This window comes from Rhipicephalus microplus, chromosome 2 (genome assembly GCF_043290135.1).
Source record: "Rhipicephalus microplus isolate Deutch F79 chromosome 2, USDA_Rmic, whole genome shotgun sequence".
NCBI lineage: Eukaryota > Metazoa > Arthropoda > Arachnida > Ixodida > Ixodidae > Rhipicephalus > Rhipicephalus microplus.
The window spans coordinates 115,005,375-115,032,343 of record NC_134701.1 but is presented as its reverse complement, the minus strand read 5'-3'; the positions used below and the strand labels follow the sequence as shown (position 1 = coordinate 115,032,343).

The window sequence follows — 26,969 nt, the reverse complement described above, 5'->3', positions numbered from 1 at the left end:
TAGCATGCTGAATTTTTTCTACTTGCATTAAATGTGCTGCCATGCGAGGCCTTCATTCTCTTCCTGTTGGCTCAACATCTCGCGAGAATCCGGTTCTTTTACAGCCTTCTACAAATTGTACACCGCGATATGTCGTGGTCAACTTGAGTACATATGCATATTTGATTTGGAATGGCCTTGCTAAATCCAGCAGTAGCGCCACTGAGTGAGTCCAGAAAAATTTCATAAGCATTTACCCTCATCGTTTCACTAGCATCCTTTCAACACTGCTAGAATATTATATTTGCCATCAGTTAACGGCCGGCAAAATCGCGCTGAGATGTTATTTCTTTACAAGCTAGTTCAGGGTGAGATATTCTGCCCTTCTCGGTTGTAATAATTTTGAAACTCCGCGTAAGTTATCGAGAGAGAATCGACCGTTGCATGTACCTGCCAGCTTCTTTCAACACTCTATCCTTTACAGAATACCGAGTCTATCTAACGTCAACTTTCTCAATTCGTTATGTTTCTCATAGTCTACAGTCATTTTTTTTTGTCAGTGAGGACTGCCCTGTCCTAACGTAGCTTTGCACATGCACAGATTCTTCCCTTTTCCGTCTTTCAGGAAGCCTTCGGCACGGTTATGTATATTCTACATTATTTTTCAGTCCCATTCTATGAATATCTACTCTTTTATTTGTTGTTTCCATTGTGCGTTGATTTCTTTTCGGCTGCTCGTTTTTGCTCTTTTTATTGATTTGCATTTCTGTGGACAGTCTGTAATGTATTGTTTGTTTTTGTTTTCTTTTCGCGCGCGCCAGCATGAAAGACCCTATGCTTGTTCTTGGGTAGGTTAAAAAATGATTGATTGATTATTGGTTGATTGAATATTATTATTATCATTATAAATGCTTGTGAAATAAGATGCAAATTTGGCTGAAACGCGTCTTCGTAGCCAGCGTACACGAAGCAGCGATTTCAGCTCTACGGAATGCCTGTCTCAAAGGTCTTGCACGTGCCGCTTTCTGGGCCCGCGGGAGGAAGTTGAAGTCCATTGTTCGAAAAAACTCGCCTGACTGCATTGGTTGCAAGGGGTGCGCACAGTAAAAAAAATACAAAAAAGGGCGCCCGTCGGATGAGTGGACACTTCGGAGAAAGTTGTTCGAAGAAGCGTGGTGCGTAGGCACCATGTAGCCCTGCCGTACGTGGCATACAACAGTCTGTCGACAGTCGACACAGCAGGAAAGAGAGTGCCGCGGCCCATTTCAAGTAACGACGAAGAAAATAGTTTGCACAAACATTCAGTCGTATGGTAATAACATTGCGTCAATAATAGTTAAAAAATGAAACGTCGTTCACCAATAAGCTCAGGAAAATTTAGTTCTAGTGAAAAGTGCGTAAATCATTGATCTCAAGGAGTAATGTAGTATTCATTGCAATATTCATTGTCAAGCCTGCGTGCACTGTATCCGTCCGCGTCATTGTTGTTTTTTTTTTGCTCGCCGGAGTCATGGGTGCCTGCAGATCGAGTTTGTTAATTTTCATTCCTTTTGCTCTTATTTCGTGTTCAACTACTGCTCCAATTTACACAAGATAATCGCGCAGCTCTCAGGAATCTACTTCGCTGTACGTGGCGAAATTGTGGACGGACGTGGAAGTGTTTTTGTGTGCGTGTGCGTCTGTACGCTGCTGGATTGGCGATCGTCAACTTTTCGTGCGAGAAGAAAATAGATACCCACGCTTGCGGGCAAGCGTTGCTTCAAAACTTCTTCCTAAAGCAGTACGAATGGACGTGGTGGCTTTAAGGTGTGAATAGGTTATCAGGATTAACAGGCTCCTTGAAAGACAAGTCTCGGTTAAATGTTGAGGTAAGTTCATCATTTTCATTACCTTCGCACGTTGTTCATAAATATTATGATAACTCGAAAACATACCACATTGCATGCTTGCTGAGTAAATAACTTTATGCTAATCGTGGTTACGTCATTAGGCTGTTTTGTTTAAGCGATACGACAACACTTTCTTTTTTTTTCACTTGATCCAGACAGTGCTCTATTTAATCAAAAAATCTACGCCAGGAAAATGTTGGTTTTGTGCCATTGTACTTTTTATAAATATATTGATGTAAATATACTTGTGTCTTATTTTTCTCATTTTAACGCTTGAGGAAAAACCAAGGATAAATTACAACTTGCGCAATTACAAATAAAAAAGAGTTGCATATCTCAAACTCCAAGGGTGTCATGAGATTTATGAGCCCACGTTTGAATTTGTCTTGCGTTTGAATTTATCTTTCTTCGTCTACGTTCTACTTGTTTTTATATTTACGTGTGTTTTGATAAGGACACGCAGTTAAAATTTTGTTGCTAGTTTGATTCTTCAAAGCAGGGTGCTATGTCACGGATCCAAATGGAAAAACTTAAGAATAGCCCGTAATTTAGTTTCCGCCATCTACAACCAGGGTGATATAAGTGTAAATTTGACTGCAATGCGTATATCACAGGCGACATTATCGTTACTGATGTCGCAAAATCGCGTGGTTATCTTGAGGAACTGCGCATACCCGCATACATAGCTACACAAAATAATGTGATGTCACGTTTTAATCCGTGAGCACTGTAGATAGTTTTACGCAAGCCGACAAATAAACTGGTATGATGCATTAGGGCTTGCAATGTGTGAAAAAACTGGGGGACCGTTAAGCTCCGTTTTTCACAGTTGAACGTGATAACAGTATCGATCCTGTTTCTTGTGCGTAATTCAATCACTCAGTGTGTACTCTTTATTGCATGATGCTACTTGAACAAATTTAACTGTGGAATAGTACTGTGTAATTGAGAAGGTTGAAAGTGCCTCAATGAAGGTTTCGCACATGGCTGCGTTTTGTGTAAAAAAGGGGTAACATAGTTTAAAGAACAAGAAATATTATGTAATTACTGAGTTGCACCAAAAAATTGAAATACAAAAGGAAGACACCTAGACGCAGCACCCACTGACAACTGAAACATTGTTGGAGGAAACAGACATACGTATATATGCGGTTACGAGAACACGTGCGGTGAAAGAAAAGGATTAGATGAGCAGACAGATTGTATAAATGATGCGCTTCCAGGAAAACTACCTCAGTAGCAAGCAACATAAGTGAGACTTACGTGAAACATGAATCCCCAGCTTTGTTTATGAAATACGCCTCTCCGATTTCCCGCGCTATACCGTGCCACTGAATTTAGCTTTAACTACCGTATTCCAAACAAGGGCGCGCAGCCACACTCTCTACAATATGATGATTGGTTAGAGAATGGTTGTTAATTCCTTTAAAGAAGCTTTGTGATCTACAATTGTATAAATAAATTCTAAATAATACTTCCCACACGACAGCGCAGTGCCGTCCACCACACGATGTCCACACTGTGAAAGAAAATGATCAGATGTCTGCTCATCTAATCATTTTTTTCCACCTCACGTGTTGTCGTAACCGCATACATATGTCTGTTTTCTTCAATAAAGTTTCAGTTGTTAGTGTGCGCTGTGTCCAGGTGTCTTCCTTTCGCACTTCAAATTTTTTCGCGCAACTAAGTTAAGATGAAGTACCAACTTGCCCAGCAGAACGTGCTTCTCAATATAATGTGTGTAAAATGTTTTAGAACTTTATGCACCCACTACGCAGTCGTGAGGAAATACGTGCAGTAACCAGTGTGCCTTTTGTAATGGTTGGCTGTCTTTAGACCGCGAAGTCACGTTGGTAATAACGTGTTGTGATGCTTGATGACAATGCACGCTTGTATTATGCAATATAGATGCGATATTAAATGTGTTGTGAAACCTGCATGCAGGATACATGTATTTATTAAGCATGACAGTTATTTTCCTTGCATTTACAACAAGAGGAAGTTATTAATGCTTTATTTCCAAGCAGATGCATAGCTGTGTTGTAGAGCACTTGCATGCCATGCAAATTGCCTGCATGATTTCGATCATCACTCAAACCCGAAAATTTATAATATTTGTTTTATTTGCATTCTCTCAATTTTCGATCATTGACAAGACGATTTTTCATGGAGAGCCACCGATGCCTACACCGGAATTTCTGCAGAATGAGCTCTTTACCACTGTTACGTTAATGATGCATTATTGGCAAAATGGAAAGCGGATTACGTTTACAAAGTACATTTTTAGTGTCCCGTTGGCAAGAAATATTGTTAAATGCCTCCGTTCCCACGCGCACAGAGACCTATAGACACCAGTTTTAGCAGTCGTTCTATAGGTCATTAGTCACAATACTTATACATAACAAGCTTGCATACCAATCACTTTCGACCGAACTTGTTAAAAGTTGATTATAAACTCATTTAAGTTATTCAATGCACACGCAGTTCATACGGTCAATAGCAAGTCATATTTCGTTTTGACTGACTATGGACGCTCCATTGACACACGAGAAAAGTTTTAAACATAACACACTGTGAAAGATATCTTTACGAAACTCAAATTGGGTTCTTTTATGCTATTGATTTTTGTCAAGTCGGAATCGATAAAGCGGAATATTTACTTGCACCGTACTATGTCTCAGACCGTGTTGACCATAGGTTCAAGATAAGAATAATCGCATGCAAGACTGACGTGTTTCAAAATGATTTGTTACCAAAAAAAATTACAAGATGGAACCAGCTGCCTTCTAGCATTGCCTCTGCACTCCCAAATATTTGTTTTATTTCATGTTAGAATTGTTCCGATTTATATGTTTGAACATGTTCCGATTTATATATGAATTTCTCTTGCAGATTGTGATTCAGGTGACTTTGATTATTTGTTTGGCTGACTATGTATTTTTTTTATTCTACTTTTCGTAAATGCTCCCCCAATGTAATGCCAATTGGTGCTGTGGGTAATGAAATAATTAGATAAATAAAAAAGTGTCGATAAGTAAGCAATAAATTTAAGCACAAAGAATGTATCTCTTCAGGAAAAGTGGACTAACAGTGACATGTGCCCACCACAAACTTTAAATATGATGCCAAGTTACATTTTAGCAAATTGTTGTTGAGAATAACTTGAGATATATTGAGGATAACTTAATTGAACAAGAATGTTCTGGGGTATGTACTGCCTTTGTTTTGGAGATGATAGTGACGGCATGCAGACCTTTCAACAAACAGGTATATTTCTAGCTGAAGAATGATTTGAGCAGCTATATTTTTTGCCGGTGACACAGGCTGAACTAATATAGATGAATCATATTTGAATGGCTTTATATAAAGGTATCCATATAAGGCCATATATGAAAGCATCCATATAAGACCTTATATGGATGCCTCTATATATAGCCATATATGGCCATATACAGCAGCACCCATATATGAGGATATAAGGCCCATATATGGCTATATCAGGATTTGAACATATCAGTTTATATACGGCCCATATATGGGGATTCCGTATATGGGCCAGATATGCCCAATTCCTGATGTAGCCATATATGGGGATTTTTATATACGTCCATATATAGGATTTTTGTAAGGGTCATTCTTAGTAATAGTTTGAGTGAGATCCAAAAACGTTTGAATAATATAAAAAGTATTAGAGAAAAGTAAGCAAAATTTTTACACTCACATAAGAAACTCGCAGACAAGATGGCTGGACGCTATTTTAGCGTAACAAGGAGAAAAAAGTAGCACCACTTTTTCTACTACGGATATTTATGTCAAAAATGTTTGGAAGAGTGTTTGCGTTTCGTTCAGTGCGGGCTTGGTTGCTTTGTTTGCTGGAGATAAGCCCACAAGAAAAAATCACAGCATATCAATGGAGTGAATGATGATGAGTGGGGCGAAGCGTCCGTCATTTCATCCTCACTTCCGTCCGTCCACTTGTTCTTGCTTCCATGCATTCGTCCATCTGTCCGAACATTCAACCATGCGTCCATCCGTCCATCCATCCGTCCACCCGCCCATCTGCTTGTCTGTCTGTCCATCCGTGCGTCCGCCCGTTCATATAGTGAACACCCAAGTAACGCCATCTCGCCGCTTTTCATCGCGATCATAGTCGCACGATTGTTTATCTCCTTCCCCTGTGCCACATACCCTGCTATCTCCTGTGGCACATACCACAGTGCGCTGTCGTTGTGCGGTTACGCAATACGACAACATAGGACGCACAAGTCACGCCATAAGGAGTTTGGCGCCTAAAAGATTCCGCGCGACTCTAATGTTCGACATATATGTGTTGTACCTTGTATGGTGCGGGCGCGAATAGAGTCCAATTTTTGTTCATTTCTATTATTCTTTGAAAGTGCTAATTTATTAAGCTGTGTCAAAATTTATTTATGGCATTTTTCCTCTCTTCATTTCTTTTTTTTTCTATACGTTGCTTGCTTGTGCCCGCATTGTAATTCGTGATGTAACTCTCTAGTATGTCGTTTAATTGATGTCTAGAGTTATTGGTCACTTGCTCCAACAAAAATCCGGCATGCTCCACCTCATAAATTGTAAGGCAGACCTTGCTTTAGCCGACTGTGTAGGCCAGGCTGCTACTTTACGTTGTCCTTGTCTGCATGCAGAAATTTCGCTGACATAATGGCAGAGGACAATGACGTAAAAGATGACTTGATTCACACAGAAGTGTGTCAATCTAAACCAGGGATCTGATATCATATCTCTCTTCAGCCTTAACTACAGCCATTTTTTATTTATAGTTCTGTATTAGGTAGTTTTTGTTTAACTAAACAAGAAGGCAATAGGTGGTATCAAATACTGCGCAAGATACAACAGTGTTGCTCAGTTCTCGTGAAACAAAAAAATGGACGTTACTAATGCGTACGCATGTATGGAATAACATTACAAATACGTATAGCAACAACTATATGTGTAGGATTTCATCGTATGTGTTTTCAATATGCTTGGTAAATTTTTTTTCTTTCCAGTACAAAACCTTTCCAGTGCGAAGGATTGTCATTGTTCTCATACGCAACCTCCTACTGCGCGGGCCGTGAACCACGCAAATGGCTTGATGTTAATTAAGTTCCGCCTCCGGGAGACTTCTTTGAGCTGGGCTTTTCCCTTCACGTTTTAAGACCTTTCCCGCTGCTCATCTGCATACTGCGTGGTTTCTACCTCGAGTTCGTTACCGGCTTCTATGGGCGCGATGTTCACGCTGCTCCTTCGCGGCAGCGCTCCCTTGGGAGGGCAGGAGGGCTTCCCTCGTTAACTTTTCCGAGGAAAATTGCGGCAAGGCTGAAGTCCTTGGCAGTATTGAAAGACCCTGCAACGCCCGAAATACAGATGACACCAGCAGCAACGAGTGTGGCGTCATCGAGGAGGCTTTACAGTAGGCCGCGCTTGTGGCCTCATCTCGAAAGTCACAGACTTACTTTCACGCGTGTGATGTTAGCCAGGAGAGTCCGGATATACGTGTTTTCAAAATATCCAGCACCAAAGGACATCGAAAGAGAGAGGTTTCATGTTTGTTTACCGTAGCCTTACTTGCGGTTGTCTATGCCTTCGTCAGTTTTCTTCTTTTTTTTCTCTCTGTCCTCTTCTTCCGAAAGAGTAACCAGGTAGTGTGCCCCTCTATAAGCAGTTGCCAGCTTGTTTTCTTCCTCTGTTTTCTGTGTCATTGTGTATCCGTTTAGGAAAACAAAATAATAAATGTTCAGTCTCTTTTGCTGCCAACTCAATTTTATTTGAACACCATATTCATCATGCATTTTATAAACGTGAACTGTCTACAGTGTCGTATGAAGGCGAGATAACTCAAGCTAGGGTAGTTAGGTCCACTATATTCTGTCAGAGCAGTGAAACAGATCTGCTGCATCCTTCCAGACTCTTTTTGTAGTGACGCATATTCGCCTTGCAGCAACAATGTTTTGAAAGGAGAAAAATTCAGGCCTGCACTTTTTAGGGGCGAATATACTTAGGCCCGAGCCAGTTTACCTTTCCGTTGGCGTGGCACCCTATGGATCTCTATATTCATATTGATATACTGTACACACGTGTTGTCACGGGTTTGCGTGATCGGGTGGGCTATGCACGGGGGTTGATGAGCTACCGTAGCGTTGTCCACTTGTCATCATTCACTTCATGGATATGATATTTTTTTTAGTTCTGATAAGTAAACATATTCATTTGAACATTGATGAAGGGTTACTATTTAGGATGTTGCTTCACACGCAGCTGTTGAAATTTATCTGAAACAAAAACTCCTAGATTTGAACTTGGATAGTGTTGCAGTTGCGGTCCGAAGGCACATACGCGTTAATGCGTATGCTCCACTACACAGTAAAGAGTACGAGGAAGCTCGCCCGGACTAGAAGAAAACGATGTCTCTTACCGCCGCTTGGGCAAACTGTTTTTGTCGTAAATACAGGAGCTCTGCACTAGTGTGCCCATTGTCTTTGTGTACCAATTATTAATATCTTAACTGAGTGCAATAGTTTACTACTTTTATTAAGGGATGCTCGAGGCTAGTAATAAACGTACATTATTGAAGGTATCCATATAATAGCGCCCATTTCACTGTAATATAAAACGCTATTAAAGCACTGTGTCAAAAAGTGATGGCCAACACGTACTTGGCTAGGATGGCAGCATATATTGTGCCTCACGTATTGTTACCATCAACTAAATAAGAAGGGGCTAATCTTGAGGATTTATTGCTGCGGTGCGAGGTACGTAAATTTTTTCATACTCTTTTGCAGTGTCTTAACTTAATAAACTCTCTTAGCTTGAAAACGTCAAAAGTGGGCGTCTGCGGAAACTGCAACACGCGGGAATATCTTTAGCACCTAATTAGGAAATTGCCGCTTCATTCACGTGCCATAAAACAGACAATTGGCCCTTCGCCACGGGAATGGTGACCTATATCTTCAAAGGGCTCGCTACTAAGCGTGTGGTGCCAGAACTCGTCCACCAACAAGAAATAGTGGTAAGTGCTCCAACATATGCCTGAACCAGTTACGGACACCAGTCTCCGTCTCGGGCATGACAAAAACAGCAGATGCTTGGAAGGCACACGTTGATCGTTATCTCTCCCCCATTTTAAAGTGTCCTCCCGCCTCCCTATTTTTCTGCCCCATCCATGCGTTGACCACCCACTCTAGGCCCATGAGGGTAGAAAAAAAAGAGGAGCCCTAAGCTTGCAGATGATATTGATGAACTGCGAATATTATTTATGGTTGCCTTTTTCTAACGGCAAAAAGTGCACTTACCAGATACGAATATTTTCCCAGCCACGGTGCTGGAAGCCAGGTGCCCCGTGAGGCGATGTCGGGTTCGGCAACGGTAACTGCGGTCGGAGTCTGCAGCTGTCGTGTTGTGCACAAGCAGTTCGCCACTGTCGAGGAGGGAGTAGCGATCTTCTGCAATGAGAAGAACGAGAAATGCAAGCTCGTTGGACATCGAGTAAGATTTTTATAGAATCAAACTTTTTACAGCAGACACTATTTTCAGGTGGGCGCACAATTTTATCATAAAATAGCTGCTACGCACAAAGTCCATATCAGGGATCCTTTGCCAGAGCACTGTTGTCGTTGTCTTTCTTTGCTGCAAGACACAAAGCGATATTAGGTTCAACCTACTTCTCCAACATGGTGTTGATATAGTGTACTGGTTTGTGTATTTTCTGCAGATTACACAACCTTTCCATGGGAGAAGCATGTGTTTTCTAAGTGCTCTACTGTGCATGTGACGAAAATGGCGTCCCACTTGCGGCAGCACTAGCCATCTTGTATTATGGCATTAAGCGGCTATGCGATTTCTCGTCTTCGCAGGGTTTGTGTTCAAAGGCGCTCAAAACATGACGACATAAATAAAAAACTCCCTACTCTGCCGATATGCCCTTAAATATTTATATGCAGGCCATACGCAACTTTTTTGTTAATTTATTTCACGTCTGTAAGAGGGTCAAGTGAAGCAAGCTAAATACCACATTAAGGAGGAGGATGAAGATAGCGCTCTGACTACAAAAATACACTGGCGCTGACCGACACCTGCAGTACAGCATTCACATTACCCTAAAAGAGATCGAAGAAGCACAAGAAACGGCGCAGGTGAACAGACTTTCTGGTACAAGGGCTGGCAGGTGACTCCTCATAGAGATGGGCGTCGTGCCCGCTAAAGTTGAGAACACCTACTTGAACTTCCAAAAAAGCAAAAAAGACAATATCACTGTATCCAGAAACCCCCGCATTATGCATCCCTTGCGCAATGTAGTAAGAAGGAAGCCCAGAGCTGTGATGCTTCTACGTCGGGTGACAGAACTTCCTGGCGGGTGCTGCTTCGTGAAGGTGGGCCAGTATGACAACAGCAATATTTTCGCCGCTGTATCAATCTACCACAGGGGCTAGACCACCAACGCCGTTTCAGAATGATGCTTTTCGTTGTGTACGGTCGAGCAACTGGTCATTGCCTTGGCGCTTCTGGATGGCATACGTGAACATATACTCAGCGACTCTAGGGTAGCCTTCCGCGTTTGCGCCATGTGTAAAGAAGCATTTCACATAGTGGAAGGCAAGAGCATCACCACCCACACTTTCACCTGGTTCTTCAATCACATGCGATAAATCAGGGGCATTGCCACAAACCTGAAAGAGCTCGCCCACTGCAAGGGGCGAGATCCCTTTTTCCGCGACCATGAAGAATTTTCTCGCCAGCCCACAGTTTTGGAAAACCGAGATCAAGCGATCACTTACAATAAAATTACCCGGCACTTTTATCTCAGGAGGAGATACTTTCTCCTTCTGAAAAAAAAGTTAAATCGAGCGCAAGCTCTGGCTTTCAGACTACTGCAGACGGGTTTGTATCCGAGCCCGGCTTTATTGCATGAAATGTACCCTAACATTTACCCGTATAGCTCTTGCAGTCAATGCAACGACCTTGCTAGCCTAGTCCTCATGCTGTGGTGGTGCCCCTTGTTGCAGGGCACGTACCAGTCCAATGAAGACATGTGAATATCCGCTATGAGGAGCCCCTATATTGGGGATCAACGGTGGGCTGTCGGGCACCCACGATGCGGCGGTCCGGCTTGGCCTGACTGTCCCAACATGAGAGCGGCCCACTGAGCGTTGAGTAATGCACTGCCAGACTTGAAATAATGTTTAGCATACATCTATGCATACATAAATAACGCTATAAATGTCATGTATTTCTGGAGATTATATGCACAGTCCATTTAGATTGCAGGAATGCCAGCGTTGCAGGAATAACTTTCATAGACGTCACTAAAACAGCCAAAGTGGAGCACCAACACGGCTGGTTATTAAATTTGCAGTGTCACGTTAGTTTCAATATATTGCAGGTTGTTTTGTTTGGTTTTCATGTACAAAGGCCCAATAACAGTTTGACGACGTTGTTATCCAACTGAAGCGGGTTAACAATCTAGGATAACACTTCATTGACGTGCTCAAGGCCGCTATATTGGTACCATGTTGTACTACGGTCGGACTCGACTCACTTCTCCACTTCACTCACGACCTCTGCGATGACGATCACTCCTGCCTGCAGCAGCATCATTATGGTGGCGCTGCGAGCTCACTGTTCCCACCTCCACTTATATAGTTCACAGACACGCTTCAGGAGGCCGCATACAAGGAATATGTGCGGAACCTATAGCAGGCGCATATCATCTCGAAGGTTAATCGTTACTTCAATATTTATTCACATTGCTCTACATCGTGATGCGTATTACTAGCTTACGGCCTCAATTTTGATACCTTCTGCAGCAGACGACACTGGAAAAGCTAACATGGCAGCTTCAGCCAGCAACCACAGTTACTAAAGCTCAAGTTGAAGTTTTTTTTTTCGGCGAAAGGAAAAGCGGTACATAAAAGAAGGATATGTACAAATTGCCTTTTTGCCAAGGGGACCGGCGAAAAGGCTTGCCTGACAAAGCGCCTGCCCCCTATAAGCCCAAAACCCGCCAAAATAACACAACGTTCAGCGTAAAATTAAACATAAACAGGTTGCTACATGCAAATCACACCTGTGCGAAGATAAAAAAATATATGAGAGAAATTTGCTCAGGTAATGACATCCACAAAGCATCTACAGGAAAAACTAATTAAAAACAGTTTACAGATTATACTCAAACGCTAATGTGATTTACATTAGGATACATAAAACACAGAACATTAAATTGTAATACAAAAGCACAAAAAGAATATGAAGCAAAAATAATGATGACAGTGATTATGTTTTCGTAGACAATATGTGAGCCTTTCTCTTCCACTTAAAATTGCCATATTAGCCAGTACCGTCAATAAGAATAACTAGAGTCAGGTGTTCGTTCGAAAAAGGCGAAATATGGGACATTAGTTTTTGTGTGCCATATTTGGTACGTGGTTTTTCATATGTACATGTCCTATGCCGTAAATTGTGACCATCATTTCTCGGTAAATGCCTTTGATAAAACTCTCAACGATTAGTTCATACCTGTTTATAATAAATAAGCATAGCCAATTTTTGTTTCAATGACCGGTTGCTGCTTAGGACCAGTGACTGCTGCCGTAGACGCAGCTCAGATTTTAAGACACACGGATGCTGCAGACGTTGAGGTCAGTGAAACTTATGGAGCTCACTCAGACTCCTTCGTTAAACATATTTTGCACTTTAGACTCACTTGCACTCACACTTAGGTTTTCCTGAGATGGATTCACGCAGGCTCTGGCTCACAAAAGTTTCCTTCAACAAAACTCAATAGAACTCAAACTCACAAAATCATTACTCACCCAAACTCACTCAGACTCAGAATCATGGCTTGGTCTGAGCGTGAGTGAGTCTGCCTGAGTCCGCTCATGAGTACGTTGGTCTTGAATTAACAGTTTCAAACCTGGTGTCTACGCTTTTAACACCAACATCTCACATAATCAGTGCGCTCTTCTCGGCACAGATTGATATAGTACCTTTGAATACGAGTGAGCTATGAGTAAGTTCATTTTTCTTGGAAGAGATGACAACATAATATATATTTATCAAAAACATCCCCGCAATCGTTGGCGAGGGGCAGATCAACACACCCCTCTACATAACTGGCGCATTTGATAATGAGATATTGAAATGGCGTGTAAAGGACACTGCTTTGAAATATGCGAAAACATAGTCGTTATTCCAAGTAAGGCCGATAGTAATGCTGAAGGATATATAGATAGGATCATAATTAGGCAAAAGAAAATGAAACTCACCCAAGCTCACTCAAGAAGTATATCTTGCGCTTTAGAATTACTTGTACTGAGGCTCACTAAAATTTTTTTTGGCCTTGACTCACTCAGATTCAGACTCATGGCTTGATCTGAGTCTGAGTGAGTCCGAGTGAGTTGACTCATGAGTGAGTTCGCTAACCTATACCACAAAAATTTAATTAGTACGGCTGCGAACTGTTGGTTTTCTGATAGATGCTGTAGTGTAGGATAATCATCATCATCAATTTCTTGGTCACCGCACAGCGCCTCTCGCGCAGCTTGTGCGTAGCTAGTGCTGCGCAAAAACAGACGCGAGCTCACACGCCTGGAGTGTCCGACGGTGACAGCCGCCGCGGCTCCGCTTCAGGCCTTTCCACTTCTGGTTACTTTCCACGCCTTCTCACGTTTCTCTACTCTAGCCCGCCTCGATACAAAGCATTCTTTTATATTTTAGTACCGACAGCCTGCCCTTCATGCAGATTCATTGAAAAATTTTTTCTAGGGTATTTATGCACGTAACTGACTGGCTTAGTATTCCTTTCTGTTGCCACTTTGGTGGGGTTTACTAAAATAATCTGAAACCCTTGGCAGGGATTCCACCTTCTGTGCCGATTCTGTGGCTAGTGCTGACACATTCAAGGCAGCGACGACGACTTGCAGCACGTTTGACGTTTTCGTTTGTGAAAGGTTACTTTCGAAAGTGCCAAGGACATGAGATCTGGGCAGTCATGTGCACTTTCGTTTCAATTACGGAATAAATAAACAGAAAAGAACAAATTTGAACAAAAGTGTACAAAAGCGGACCCTTTCGTACATTGCCGTCAACATTATCAGTCGCGCATTATATCCAAACACAAAGCTAATTCTTTCAAGTTAGTCCCCAACATACACTTAACCACAGTATATAGATGAAGGGGTAAAATCCAAATGGTGTTTTTTCAGCTCTTCCAGCTGCGGTATGTCCTGAGGCACAGCTGTAGCAGGCTCTTCAGTTTGAGTCTCTGTCACGTGCATCTGCTTTCTACGGCTGGCTTTATAAAAAAAGCAGCAAGGGCAACTGTGCATGCCCTGCCATAGAGCACAACTTACACACATCCGCCATCACATAGATCCCGGCTATCCCGAGAGGTGCTCCTACTTCGTAACTGTTAGAATTGCTCGTCAAAAGATATTCGATCTTTTCCATAAGAAAAGCCTTGTCATTTTCACGGTTCTCGTGGTAAGTAGCAAGAGGTGGTACGTTTTGTTCATTTACTCGAACTTCGCGATGCAAGCTCTTTCGATATTCTTCAAACAGTATGGGAAACACTTTTTTTTAGTTTGAACACTCAGTGGTCGTTTTTGTCAGAAATGGACTTCTTGTTTCACTCCGCACACACTGGCATAGAGAGGAAATTTTGCATCAGCATATTTATGTGCGATATTGTTGAACTCATTTTGCTGAAACTGCAAAGGGTCGGGTAGTCTGAATGGTTCCCCTAAAAGGGAAACTATGGGCTGCTTATCACTTGCGGGGAGCATAATTCAAAGAGCACAAGTGCTTTCTAGTACTCCTTGCCAAACCTTTAGTTTGTTTCTTTTGAAATACACAAACGTTTTGGATAACTTTTTTATTATTCACGTCTATCCTTTATGTAAGCTCACATTAAAGCCACTGGTTGTATTCACCTGTTTCTGAGGGCTAGGGCAGCTTGTCAAAACTCAGAAAAATGACTCGTCAGGAATTGTGCACTTGACACTCACATCGTGAGAGGCAGCTGATAAATATTACGGGTGCTGCACACAGAAGAATGTCACCAATCGGAGCAGGATCTACTGAAAAACGTGGCTTATCCCTCTATATAGACGTTGGTATAAAGCGAAAGTAAAACGTGTCTTTCCAGAGGTAGTTGAGCGTTTATTGTGCATTGTTTGAGGAACAGCAAGAAATTGCAAACAAACGTTAGGAACGGCCAGCAGCTAGAAACTTGCAGCGCACACCTTAAGCAGAATGCACACACAAAATGGGCATACATAAGAGGAGCTCAGAACAACAACTGTCACAGCGCCACACTTGAAGCTTCATGTTTAAACAGAAAGAAGGACGCATGATATGAGCTCACAAGTACACACAGGACAAGCGCGAACAACTGCCGCAATACTTCAAGCGTCGTGTGTAAGCAGCGCGCTCCTACATGGCCACGCAGCGTGCGAAGTGACTTTTGTACTCTCCAAAATTACGAGTCTGATCAGCGCATGCGTAAGAAAGAAGCTCCATGGAAGCGACGCTTCATGGAGGCTACGACCTTTAGAGTGCGCCCAACGCTTAGGTCCCTAGATGAAACAAGTTTCCAAAGTAGTGACCCCTTTCCCTTTCCTCTTCGCTTATGTTCATGAAGCGCCCCTTAGAAACTTCAAAACTTTTTTTTAAAAAGCGAATGTTTGGGTTTTGTTGCTACGGTGAAAAAATTGGCAGATCCCACGTACAATGGGAATCGATGGTATGCGAAGCACGAAGAAGAAATGTTGATAAGTAACTTTAAAGTCAGCACAACGTTCTGAGGTGGAGGTAAATGAACACAGTCATGTTGTTACCTGACATGCTTGTCATGATTTTCCAATGAGAGACCGTCATTTATGCTTCCCATGTAGTCATGTCATGTCATACCAGTTTCGCAACAGGCCATGTGAACGAAACCACCGCAAGAGCCGCACGACCATGAAATGTAAATCATGACATTCGTGACGTACATGTCTTGATTTTCATGTTTTGAAAACCATACATGTACATCACGAATGTCATGTATGTTCTCCATACAGTCATGTTATGCCATACCATGTTTGGTATCGATACCATTATCGAAACGGCAAGGGGAGCTAGAAGTCATAGGCGGCCAGATAGATAGAGAGATAGATAGATAGATAGATAGATAGATAGATAGATAGATAGATAGATAGATAGATAGATAGATAGATAGATAGATAGATAGATACGCTCAAAGTCACTGAAGCTCGATAAGAAATGCTTCACATTTAATATATGTGAACGAAGCAAAATGGAAGGAAATGAGTCGTAGAATAAATGGTTACCTATATGAACACAAACGGCACAACACAAAAGCCAGCGGAATGTGCGTTACTCAACTGGCAACGTTGTGCAATTCTATAGTTTACACGACTAATGGCGTCTCCCGTCATACGTACGCCTCCTAGAAAAACTATGCCTGGAACGTCGCTCTCTTTTCAATTGGGAGCCTCCTGCCAGCACGTAATCTCGGAGGCCATGTCTTCTGCATTGTGTTGCGACCGGTCACCACGTACGACCGCTTGCCTCCGTACCACTCAGTAACATGACAAACGCACCGCTCTATCACGAGACATTACTGCTGCTCGGAGGCAACTGTGAGAGCATTCCTGTGTTCGCAGGGGGCTGCCGTCGGAGACGCTCGCCTTCGTACCGAAAGAGGCGGGAAAAATCACAGGGTAGGGCAGCGCGTTCGCGGCTCCCGTTCCAGGCATAATTTTTTTAGAAGGCATTGGTTGTACTCGTTAATCGTAGTTCGTCCAGTTATAACTTGTACAGTTATCCAAACGTGTTTTGTTCGTGCTGTGACACAGTGAACACGCTTCTTGCTAGATTATGTGAGTGACCACAGGGCGTGACGTTGTGACGAGTGATTACAGCCGGCTTGTGCACATGCAAGGAAAAACCACGGCCAGATGAGTACGAAAGCTTGACCAGCAGGACTGCGATGACGTTGTTTTTAAATGTGCTCATTTGGACAATCGTGATGCCAGGTAAGTCTGGTGCAGTGCGGAACTTCATGGAAAGTGGGAGTTCTACTAGTTAGGTGTTCCGAAGCAGCGCGTTTCGGCTCCTTCATGCTGCATACTGGTCAACTGGTCAAGCTGGAAATGTTGCTGAAGGTGCGTTGATTACAGCCTATAGCTGCTCGGTATACGTGCATACGCCAAGTATTTCTACCAACTGGAATGCACTAGATGCGTATTAGACGGGCGCCAGGTGTTTCAGTAAAAACCGACAAATAAACTCGCTTCGCAGATCCGCACCGACGTACGTCGACGAAGTTGCCCGAAAGCATTTCCGTGAAATGTTTCATAGCTGCACTTCACGGTGTGCTTCATCTTGGATAGCACAATGTAAGTTCAAGTGAGCGAAATTATTTTCTGTTGTTTTATAGCAAAGCAGCATTGTTGAAAACGCGGATGTTGCAATGAACGAGCACAGCGAAATAATCTTGGTCGACTTGACCCACACTGAAACGCTCCTTCTCTTCAGTTTATGTCCTGGCTACGATTTTCTCTTTGCTCACGGCGAGAATCCGGCTCGAGCCATATGCGCATGCGTACCCGTTTTGAACCTTTTGCATAATTATAAATAACATCATCAGCCATTAGAAAGATCGCATGCAAGAGATGCGTCAATTACAGACGGGGATCGCAGAGAAAAAGAGGGGCAAACGAGATTGAGGAGGATGACTTGAGAACAATGAGTGACGGTACCTCTGACACTTGTTTCATCTAGGGACCTTTCTAACGCGAGTCCGTCACGCCATCTCGCTACTGGTAACGAAAACACGCTAGAGCCTTAAAACTTTGAAGACTGCCAAACGTTGTATGGTGTATATAAAGGGCTTTCCGTTAGCATTTTATGCAGCGTACGCTCCGTGACGGAATTGTTAGCACCACACGCTGAGAATCGAGAGGTTACTAGTTCGATTACGCGCAGTTAGCGCTTGCCATCTGTTTTTATTCTTTGCAATCTCTTAGTATATTTCGCCATTTCGGTAACAGAAGTACGTCGGCAAATCTGTGGCGGACCCCCGTATATAATTTCGTGCTAAAATGACAGCAAAATGCAGTGGGAAGACCTGCAGACGGCCTCTACGCGTCCCCTCGTGCAGCTAGGGTGCCTGGATAGGCTCGGCGCACGAACATCAGGGCACCCTTAGTATGGTGACGTGGAGGTGCCTTTATATGGTTAGCCAGTAAGCGTGTTATCAAGAAAAATTGTTTTCTACTCTCGGTACATTGCGAAAGATGAAATGGAGAGCAGTCGAGTCAGGCCATGGTTGTGCCTCCATAACGCCAAGTATAAGTTATCAATACAGGAAAAAGGAGTGTCTTTAAATCTTCAGTGATCGAATCAGCTACAGCCTGTCTTGAAGCTATAAAAAAGACGTCCAATACGATGGTTTTAGAAGTCATAAAAGTCTGCTTCGTGCGCAATAAAGGTACCCGAAAACGCAAACGAATGCAGCCCATGACGGCATGCCGGCGACATGCGTATTTTACCGGATCCCTTTTGAAGACTTTGTTCTGTCTCGGTGATAACACAGTCGTTTGTGACAGGACATCTGATCTTCTTATCGAGGTCGTCATTGTGACCTCTATTTCACGTTCCCACATTTCATTGTTGCATAAACACCAATTTTTGGCTGTTGTTGCCTGTAGCAACAAGTCTGGTGTGTGATGAAGCACGTGCATGACAGTCAGATTGCCGGCCCAGAGGACGAGCATTGATCGTAGAAAGTGCAGCCCAATTCAATAAAAAAACATGTATCACATGCACGCACACGCCCAGCTTCACGTGACCCTGTTTTCCCCATTCCGTGGGAGGCACTTCATTCTTCCATCTACGCAGAATGGTAGAGGACAAAATTTGAATACAGATAACAGGGCACGCAATATGTGAATGCGAATAAACGTCCATGCGAAAGCGAGAGCAATGAAAACAAAAAGACTGGATTACGTTCAACGCAAAGCGGGCGTCAGCTGGAGGCAGGGTTCGCGTTACTCATGTCGTATTGTCTGTCAGGAAAGCTAAATCCTAGCAGCCACCAAACCATCGTAATTACACAAGAAGGGATTGTCTTCGAGAGACTCGAAGACAGCTTTTGAGCGTGATCTGACAATTCTGCTCATTGGTACTGGAGGCGCTTATGCACATGCCAGCGAAACATCATCGCGTAGCACTTGACATAGCATACAAGAATGATTGATTGAGTCGGCGAAAAATTGCTCCCTCTTCTATCGACGAATGATTCTATATGCCCAAATTACCGAACAACATATACAAAGTCTACGGCTGATTTGAGCATTGTGGGCTTTGTAGTTACGTGGTCGTCAAGGGACGCCATTAAATGCCTGCGCAATGTGTTAAGGTTATACAGGAAGTGAGCCACAAACTCGAAGAAAAAAAAAAAGATGGAAACTGTTTAGAGTCATGAGGAGTGTAAAAACGGGCATCGTTTTGCCCCACTGTCATCTTTTTTTCTATGTAGCTTCCAGTGTGCCTGCAAATACGGAAAGACAGACAAAGCACTTGAAGCGTACGTGGAAATTCAGTAACCCCACTCATAAGTAACGCAGTCTAAAAAATTCGGTGGCCGCCTCATGAGGCAATAAGGACTTTGTAAGAAGTCATTTGAAAGGTGAACGTAAAACTCTAATTACAGGGTCCATATAAATGTTCACTCACATTTATTAAGCCCTCCTAAAATACAAGCATTAAAAAATGAATTTGACTGCATTTTTGAAACATTATTGCAACGAAATAATAAAACATATGTGGGACTGAGCTGCAATTTTAATAGCATGTAGTGAAAATACCTTGTCAACGTTTGGGCTTGCGAAGTGCGAATAAAACTCCTGCTGCACATCACATGGAATGCCATTCACAGCGAATTTTGTTGCGTGTTAATGACAATCTTGTTTCTGCTACGCGGGCATAGAAAATGACTTTCACACCTAATGGCACGCGGTCATTAGTTGTGCTTGCCGAATAGTTCAAGCGCTACGTGCACGGTCTTGATGACAGGAGCGCGACAGAAGGTAACGATATCGATAACCCAAAGCGAATTGTAATCAATTTTCAACTTTTTATCAGTGGCTATTATTCTTTTAGTAACTGCTTTGCGGGCCGGGTGCATTGGAAGCTGTTTGTGCATCTATATTCCCTTTTGCAGACTACGACTTGGCATTGCCACAGTTTTCGGCCATGTTCACAAAATCTCGCTGTTTATTTGAAGTGGCACCACAGTAGCACTAAATACAGCAACCATCTATACGCGCCATGAATATTTCCTTTCTCCATGATACGCACGCACGTAATGTCTATTACCCAACCATCTCACTGCCACACTGCACTATGCTACAGAAAGCAGCGGTCATGTGTAATTTAGAGACAGTCTTGTTAGTAATGTTCATCTATCGCATCCTAGTATACTTTGAAATAGCCTGTGAACGTTTATCATTGCTTTACAAACAATAGAAAAAAATATGTAATATAAAACACTCTTTACAACTTCTTTTTATCGTACTAGCCTCCCAATCTATGTCAACATGAATCGCGAATGCAATTTTGCGTAAACGTACGGAAACGCGAAATTACAAACGCGTCAATTATTACTGTCCTTTCCCGCTTATCACAATAGATGCACAGTGTGGCATACATACATATGATCTTTGACATATCAGGACAATGCTTTGTGGATCGCCACGGATCGCAACACATGATTTAAAACAGGTAACAACGACGAATTTGCATAAAACCACGTAATTCAATATTAAAAGTTCAGAGCAAAATGTACCAGCGCGAAGTGACCTCGTCAAGAAATCACATTTCTGTAAAAGGAACAGTTGATCGCCGACGAGCTCACGAGCGAGAGAACAGTGTTTATTGGAAAACAGGGCAAAAAAATTGTATTTAATTATGCTTGGTGGTGTTCTACACCCGAAACCTCGCTCAGCCAGTGTGACCGAAACAATTGTTTCGTGCGTTAGGCAAGAATAATGACGCCAATTTTTGTTTCTTAGCGTACCGCTTTGCGTCATAGAAACCTTACACGCTCCACTTTGCGTCCAATTTCTCAGCAGAAGTAAATTAGGCGCTGCAACAATACGTTCAAAGGCCACATTCAGTACAAGTACCCATTTCCGGCCAAAGAATGTCCGGGCCTCTACTTAGGGCGAGCGGCGTGCTTGGACACACCAGAAGCTCATTGTTTGGTTCTGGAACGTAATTTAGCGCCGGTCGATAAAGGCTACACTTGTTAGGGAGAGCCTGCTCGCAACAGTGCTTTTGCATGAAGAAATGCTTGATGTTTTTTTTCTGCGTCAACCTTCTACTCCCTTCAGCAACGCTGCTTGATGGAGATATAAACCGCAACGCAGATTGCTTAGCTTCACGGAAAGTGGTGCTACTGCACGGACAGTAATATTGGAGCAACAAACGTGGGTTATTAAGCAACCAAGCCGGATTGGCTGGGTAAGCCGGAGACTTGCTAGAAAGCAATATGCGAGTGGAGTTCTGTGCGCATTATGCCCACAAACGATGATTTAATTGTTCTTTCAGTGGTGGCTTGTAGAGTTAATTGGACTAAAATTACACATGCCGTTAAAGATAGCACGTGCAGTCTGTTTCACCAAGTATTTCAATACAAAAGGTGTGTTTGCTGTTGAACATAAACTGCTTTTGATTATAGCACGGTGACTGTTCCTGCGTTGCCAACGGCTTCGAGCAAGCACGTGTCATTGAATTGTTGACAGTGTATATTTTGTCTTTAACGATTCCGTGATAGCGTTCTTCGTGAGACACTTACGAATAAATACACGCCCATGTCTGCAGTTTGTCTTTTATTTCCTAAATATTCTGCTACAGTAAAAAACTACAATCATAGTGCCCTTTGCCTTACTTTGCTTCATTATCATTCGATTGGTATTAGGTACAAAGACCAGCATTTATTCCTGTTGTTCTCATTCGTTTAGTCGTTGAACCGGTAGCGTTTGGTTTACAGTAGACGTTTTGAGGAAGCTTAAGTAGCGTATAACCTATGAGAGATGCATAGAGGAGGAACTTTCTCTTGGGGCTAAAGCTAAAGGTGAAACGGTCTATGTAGTGAACATAAAAATATAAGTAAGCACGAGGTCACCGCCCTACGCCTAGCCATAATAAATAGGTCATGAATTCGGAGCATATCGGCGTGGCCTAGACTGCATCGCTGCGCACAGCACTTGACTGCTCCTCTACGAAAAATATCAGACAATAAATCATTTAGGAATCCCCGAACTCAGCCTCGCCAATTCATTTTTCTTTCGCCCGTACTCCATTATTCACTTTTCTTCCTTTCAAGACTGGCAGGTAAATGTAAGTGATTAATGCATTTTTATTGTACCCACAATTTATTCGACTTTTTCTTGGGACAGGCAGCAAGTTCTAAAGAAATAGCAAAAATTTTTACCACGCATAGATGTGTGGTCGATAATAGATGACAAAGCTGGTCCTAATTCATGGACTCACGCACTAGGTTTGCTTTTAATCGCTATTAGCATCCTTGAGTTCATAATATGTCTTTGGTCATAATACTTTTCGCTAATGTGGTCAATGAGAATAGGCTATAGCACAAGACTTCTCAAAATTTGTATCGTTTGTCTATTTCATTCGTAATTAAACAATAATCCTGCGTATTCGAACTGCAACATGCGTCGAAGAACTGAGGATAAAGAACCGTACACCCTCCATAAAATATAGTATTATAGTAGCAGGTACAGTAGCCGAATATAGTAGCAGTTGTTGATATATGGAGCAGAGTAAATACGTCTAGAGTGTGTTCAGATAATCAGAAAACGCACATAGAAAGCACCATAGAGATGTAAATGATAGTAAGCGTGTTTCATGTGTTGACGTAACAAAACATGACGGACCCAAGGCGCGTTGTATATGCTGCTTTCATTGATTTGTGGGGTTTAACGTCCCAAAACCACCATATAATTATGAGAGACGCCGTAGTGGAGGGCTCCGGAAATTTTGACCACCTGGGGTTCTTTAACGTGCACCCAAATCTGAGCACACGGGCCTACGACATATGCTGCTTTCATTGACTGTTTACGGAAGGATGACGCATGGTCGGGCACAGAATAAGGTTGGCAGATTGCCTCACACGTTATCGTGTGGTGTCACGCGACGTTCATTGGTCCCTAGTGCCCAGCTGTGCAGCCATAACTTGACGCATCGTTCAGCAATATTTAGGCAAGGTTTTATTGCTTTTACATCATGTCACACTACGTCAATAGAAAAAACACGCTCTGGCCTTGCGCTGTCCTTCTTGTGTAACTTTTCTTCCTCAAAGAAATTGTTTAATGCAACGGGTATAATAGCGCTCTTCAGTGCTGGCGTGTTTTTTTTTTTCGTTTCTTCTACAGTTTACGAACATTACGTTCACCTGTGTGTTCATGGGTAGGCATGTTTGTGTGTGTTCATGTGTGCACGTGCATCTGCGTGAGCATACGTGTCGGCATGTGCGCACCTGTGCGTATTTGTGTGTGCGCCTGTGCATTTTTGCGTCTGCGTGTAATGCCAATAATGCTTTTTTGTGAACTCGTTGGTTTTCGTATTATTCACACATTCCTAGCTGTGTATCTGATTGATATGCAGGGTTTAACGTCCTAAAACTACCACATGAAAATGAGAGACGCCGTAGGGGAGGGCGCCCGAAATTTCGACCTACTGGGGTTCTTTAACGTTTGCCTAAATCTGAGCACACGATCCTACAACATTTCCGCCTCCTTCAGAAATGCAGCCGCCGCAGCCGAGATTTGATCCCGCGACATGTGGGTCAGCAGCCGAGTATCTTAGCCACTACATTACAGCGGCGGGGCTAGCTGTGTATCTTGGACGCTTTATTGATACGAGTATTTTACATAATATCACTACCAATCTGTCATTATTAATTGTAGAATATTATATTTGCATTCACAATGCTTACGATTTGATCACAAGAACGCCCTTTCAACTCAATTTACATTTTCTTGTAATGTTTCCTTACGAGGATTGCTACCATTTGTCATCGTTTGAACGCATTTTAAAGCCTAATATTTACATGCTACTTATAATACCGACCAGCGATAACATCCAAAATATTCAAACCACCTATTCTTTGTTAGCCTTTGTAAGCCCATCTTTGAGAATACTCTTTTCTGTTTTTTGTGTGCGCTGGAAACAACTTATTGTGCACCTGTTTTAATGAAGGAAAAGCTATATTGTCTGAAAAGCTGCCGATTATTTTTAAGGTTGCCAGGGTGATTGACAAAATCAAGACACAAAAATAGGTAATGCATTCATAGCACTGAAAGAAAACGACAAAATTGTTACACTTAAGAAGACAGAAAAATTGACTAAGACTGAACGAATGAACTTCAATTGATTGAGAAACTGCTTCTTCTTCCTGAACGCAACTATAAAAAGCAGACCGATATTAGGGCAAAACATCTTATATGTATTATTATTTCTTGCTATTTCATTGAATAGAGGGGTTGGTTCTAACACTACTAAAGTAAAAAAGAAAGAAAGCACTGAAAATTGAAAAAGGGACACGAGCGCTTTAACGCTATTGCTATAAAATGCCAGTCATGTGCGCAACGCGAGGCGTAGTCCCAGCGACAACTGAACCAGTGGTCTTTGCAGAGTCACTTTTAAAGAGCTCTGTGGTAACCACTGCACGTATGCTTGCATGACACCCACTACGCCATAAATCATCAAATATTCTCAAGTAGGAAAGCACACACTATGCCATTGTCCATTCTTCAGACAAGCAGGCTGCCGACTTGCCAATACACACGAGTGAGGTGCGTCGCCCGTTTTGTGCGCCTTTTCTTGTTTTTTATTTATGCTACCCAGTTTCACTTTATTTTTTTTATTTTATTCTATTTTTTGCGTGTAGCAGTTTTACCTGTAAGATATATAAACATTGGTGACGCTGTGGCTGATGACAGTGAAGAGTAGTGAGCGAGCCTTCTTAGGTGGTTTGCAAGCATTCAACGAACTACTAGTTCAAGGAACTCGCATTGCATGACGCTTGCTTCTTACTTCGCTCTTCTAAAAGCCTCTTTTACGCATGTTAACGTGTTTCCTTTGACGACATGTATCGTGCATAGGTTCTGTTTGCGAAGAATTTCCCAGCTCCGGTGTAGCTCAGTGGACAAACACTGGGCTGCCACGCAGGGGGGCTGGATCCTGAGCCTATTTTCTCAGAGGTAGTGTTATTTATTTTATTTTCGCTCTTCTATCACACAATAGTGGTTACTTACAACTTTTACGCACATGAGAGTGAGCGTGGCGGCGTACAACTACGATGCCAAACACGGCTGTTGTTGTGACCTCATAACAAATATCGCTGTAGTACAACTGGCCATCACTGTCTAAAGTAGAGGTTGTTACTAAACGAGAATATTGTAGCTGGCTAGACTCAGTAATCCTCCAAACGTGAACTTGAATGCAGGTAAAATACACTACCGGTAAAAGATGGGAACATGAGCTTCATCATTGTATTTATTTTGTTGTTGATGGCATTGTAGACGTCGGTAACAGAAAACTTACATGTAGTGGCATATTCACTACATAACGCTTTTGCGCTTTTCTTACAGCTGTTTCTCCGCTTGAAATGCAGTGTAACACCTCACTGTAAAAGCACTTCGCAGTTGTGCGCATATTCAAAGGCTTTCAGAGGTTGAGTTGCTACGAACCACTCCTACATGCCTTTCTAGCAGAGAATAGGTGGAATAAATTAAGCAAGGGGAAGGTGCATTTACTCAGTCAGTGGCGCATGTTTTGAACCTCTCAAAAAGGAGAACGGAATGCTTGATCGGAATATTACAGTATTGCTTTGTTCTCAGCCAGCCCGTCGCTTTTTTCAAGTATTTCTTTTTAAAAACACTTCTCTTCATTAGTATTCGTAGCCAGGTAAAATCCTTGACACCACGTTCAATAGTTGCCTTATCACACAATGTGCGTGTACCGTCGCGTTCCATAATAGCCAGTGAAAGAATATACTAGACAAATTCGATCTCAACCCTAAACTGACAGCGTTTCTTTTTTTTTCATTCGCAGTTGCAAAGATGGCTTTTCTACGAGGCAGTTTGCCCGACTGAAGGTGGAGTAAACATTTTCAAACTTAACGCGTACAACAATAGTTTTTGACGGATTGCGGCTTTGAAATCATAGAAGTGGCTCCGTTGATAAGCCCACGTTCAAGGCGGAATTGCCAGCATGACAATGATCTTCAGCCTGACAACCAATTCCACTCACAATATGTCTTCACTGCATAACTAGTCTCACTGTAACGAATATTAATTTAGAAGAGTGGCCTATGATGAAGTGCTCGTCAAGGTTCTCACCTTTTCTTTTTTGCACACAGACGCATAAGCGAAGTATTCAGCTCGTTCTACAATAATAACAATTCAAATAATGATTAGAGCATTTACACAAAACGTACTCAAGGACAACTACAGTTTACCCTTGCTGTGTTCGATTAGAATGGAACATTCTACGCTGCAGTAACCAGGTATAGAGTCTGGGCTGAAAAAGTCATGTTGTATACCAAATAGATATTTCCCATAAACTCTATCATTATTTCCTGACGGGTTCATTTTTTTTGCAAAACAAGAAGAACGTATCACTGCATTGGTGTCCATGCAAGCTCGGCTCACTGTAAAAAAAAATGCTCTTTTTTTCCTTGGCTTTAGTCTATATTTCAGTGAAAATAAAAGCGCCCCTACGACACTCATTGGGTATTTTTTTGATCAGAAGTCAGAGATTGTGTGCTCAAGGTAGCCGAAAATATAGTCCCGCGTGCAGCAACTTGATTTTCATTTTCTTTCACACAATTCTTCTGCTGGCGGGAAACTTTATAAGTAGTTGGAGAGAAAAACACCACGATTTTGTGATAGTGCCAGCAGTGACATACCTTGTAGCTCTTATAATATTTGTTTACAGGTTGTCACACCTGTCCCGTTTATTAGGGAGGCGATCGCCGGGCTAATTCCAAGA

At 42.4% G+C, this 26,969-nt stretch overlaps 1 protein-coding gene across 2 annotated transcripts in view; it reads right to left on the bottom strand.

Annotated features, from left to right (window-relative positions):
* The window catches only part of LOC119170774 (cell adhesion molecule Dscam1), a 220,900-nt gene that overhangs the window by 110,670 nt on the left and 83,261 nt on the right, over positions 1 to 26,969 (bottom strand). For both annotated transcript variants that reach the window (XM_075886711.1, XM_075886712.1), the window contains exon 5: positions 9,179 to 9,328. In XM_075886711.1, the coding sequence (XP_075742826.1) occupies positions 9,179 to 9,328 (150 nt within the window). The remainder of the gene's footprint in view (positions 1 to 9,178; positions 9,329 to 26,969) is intronic.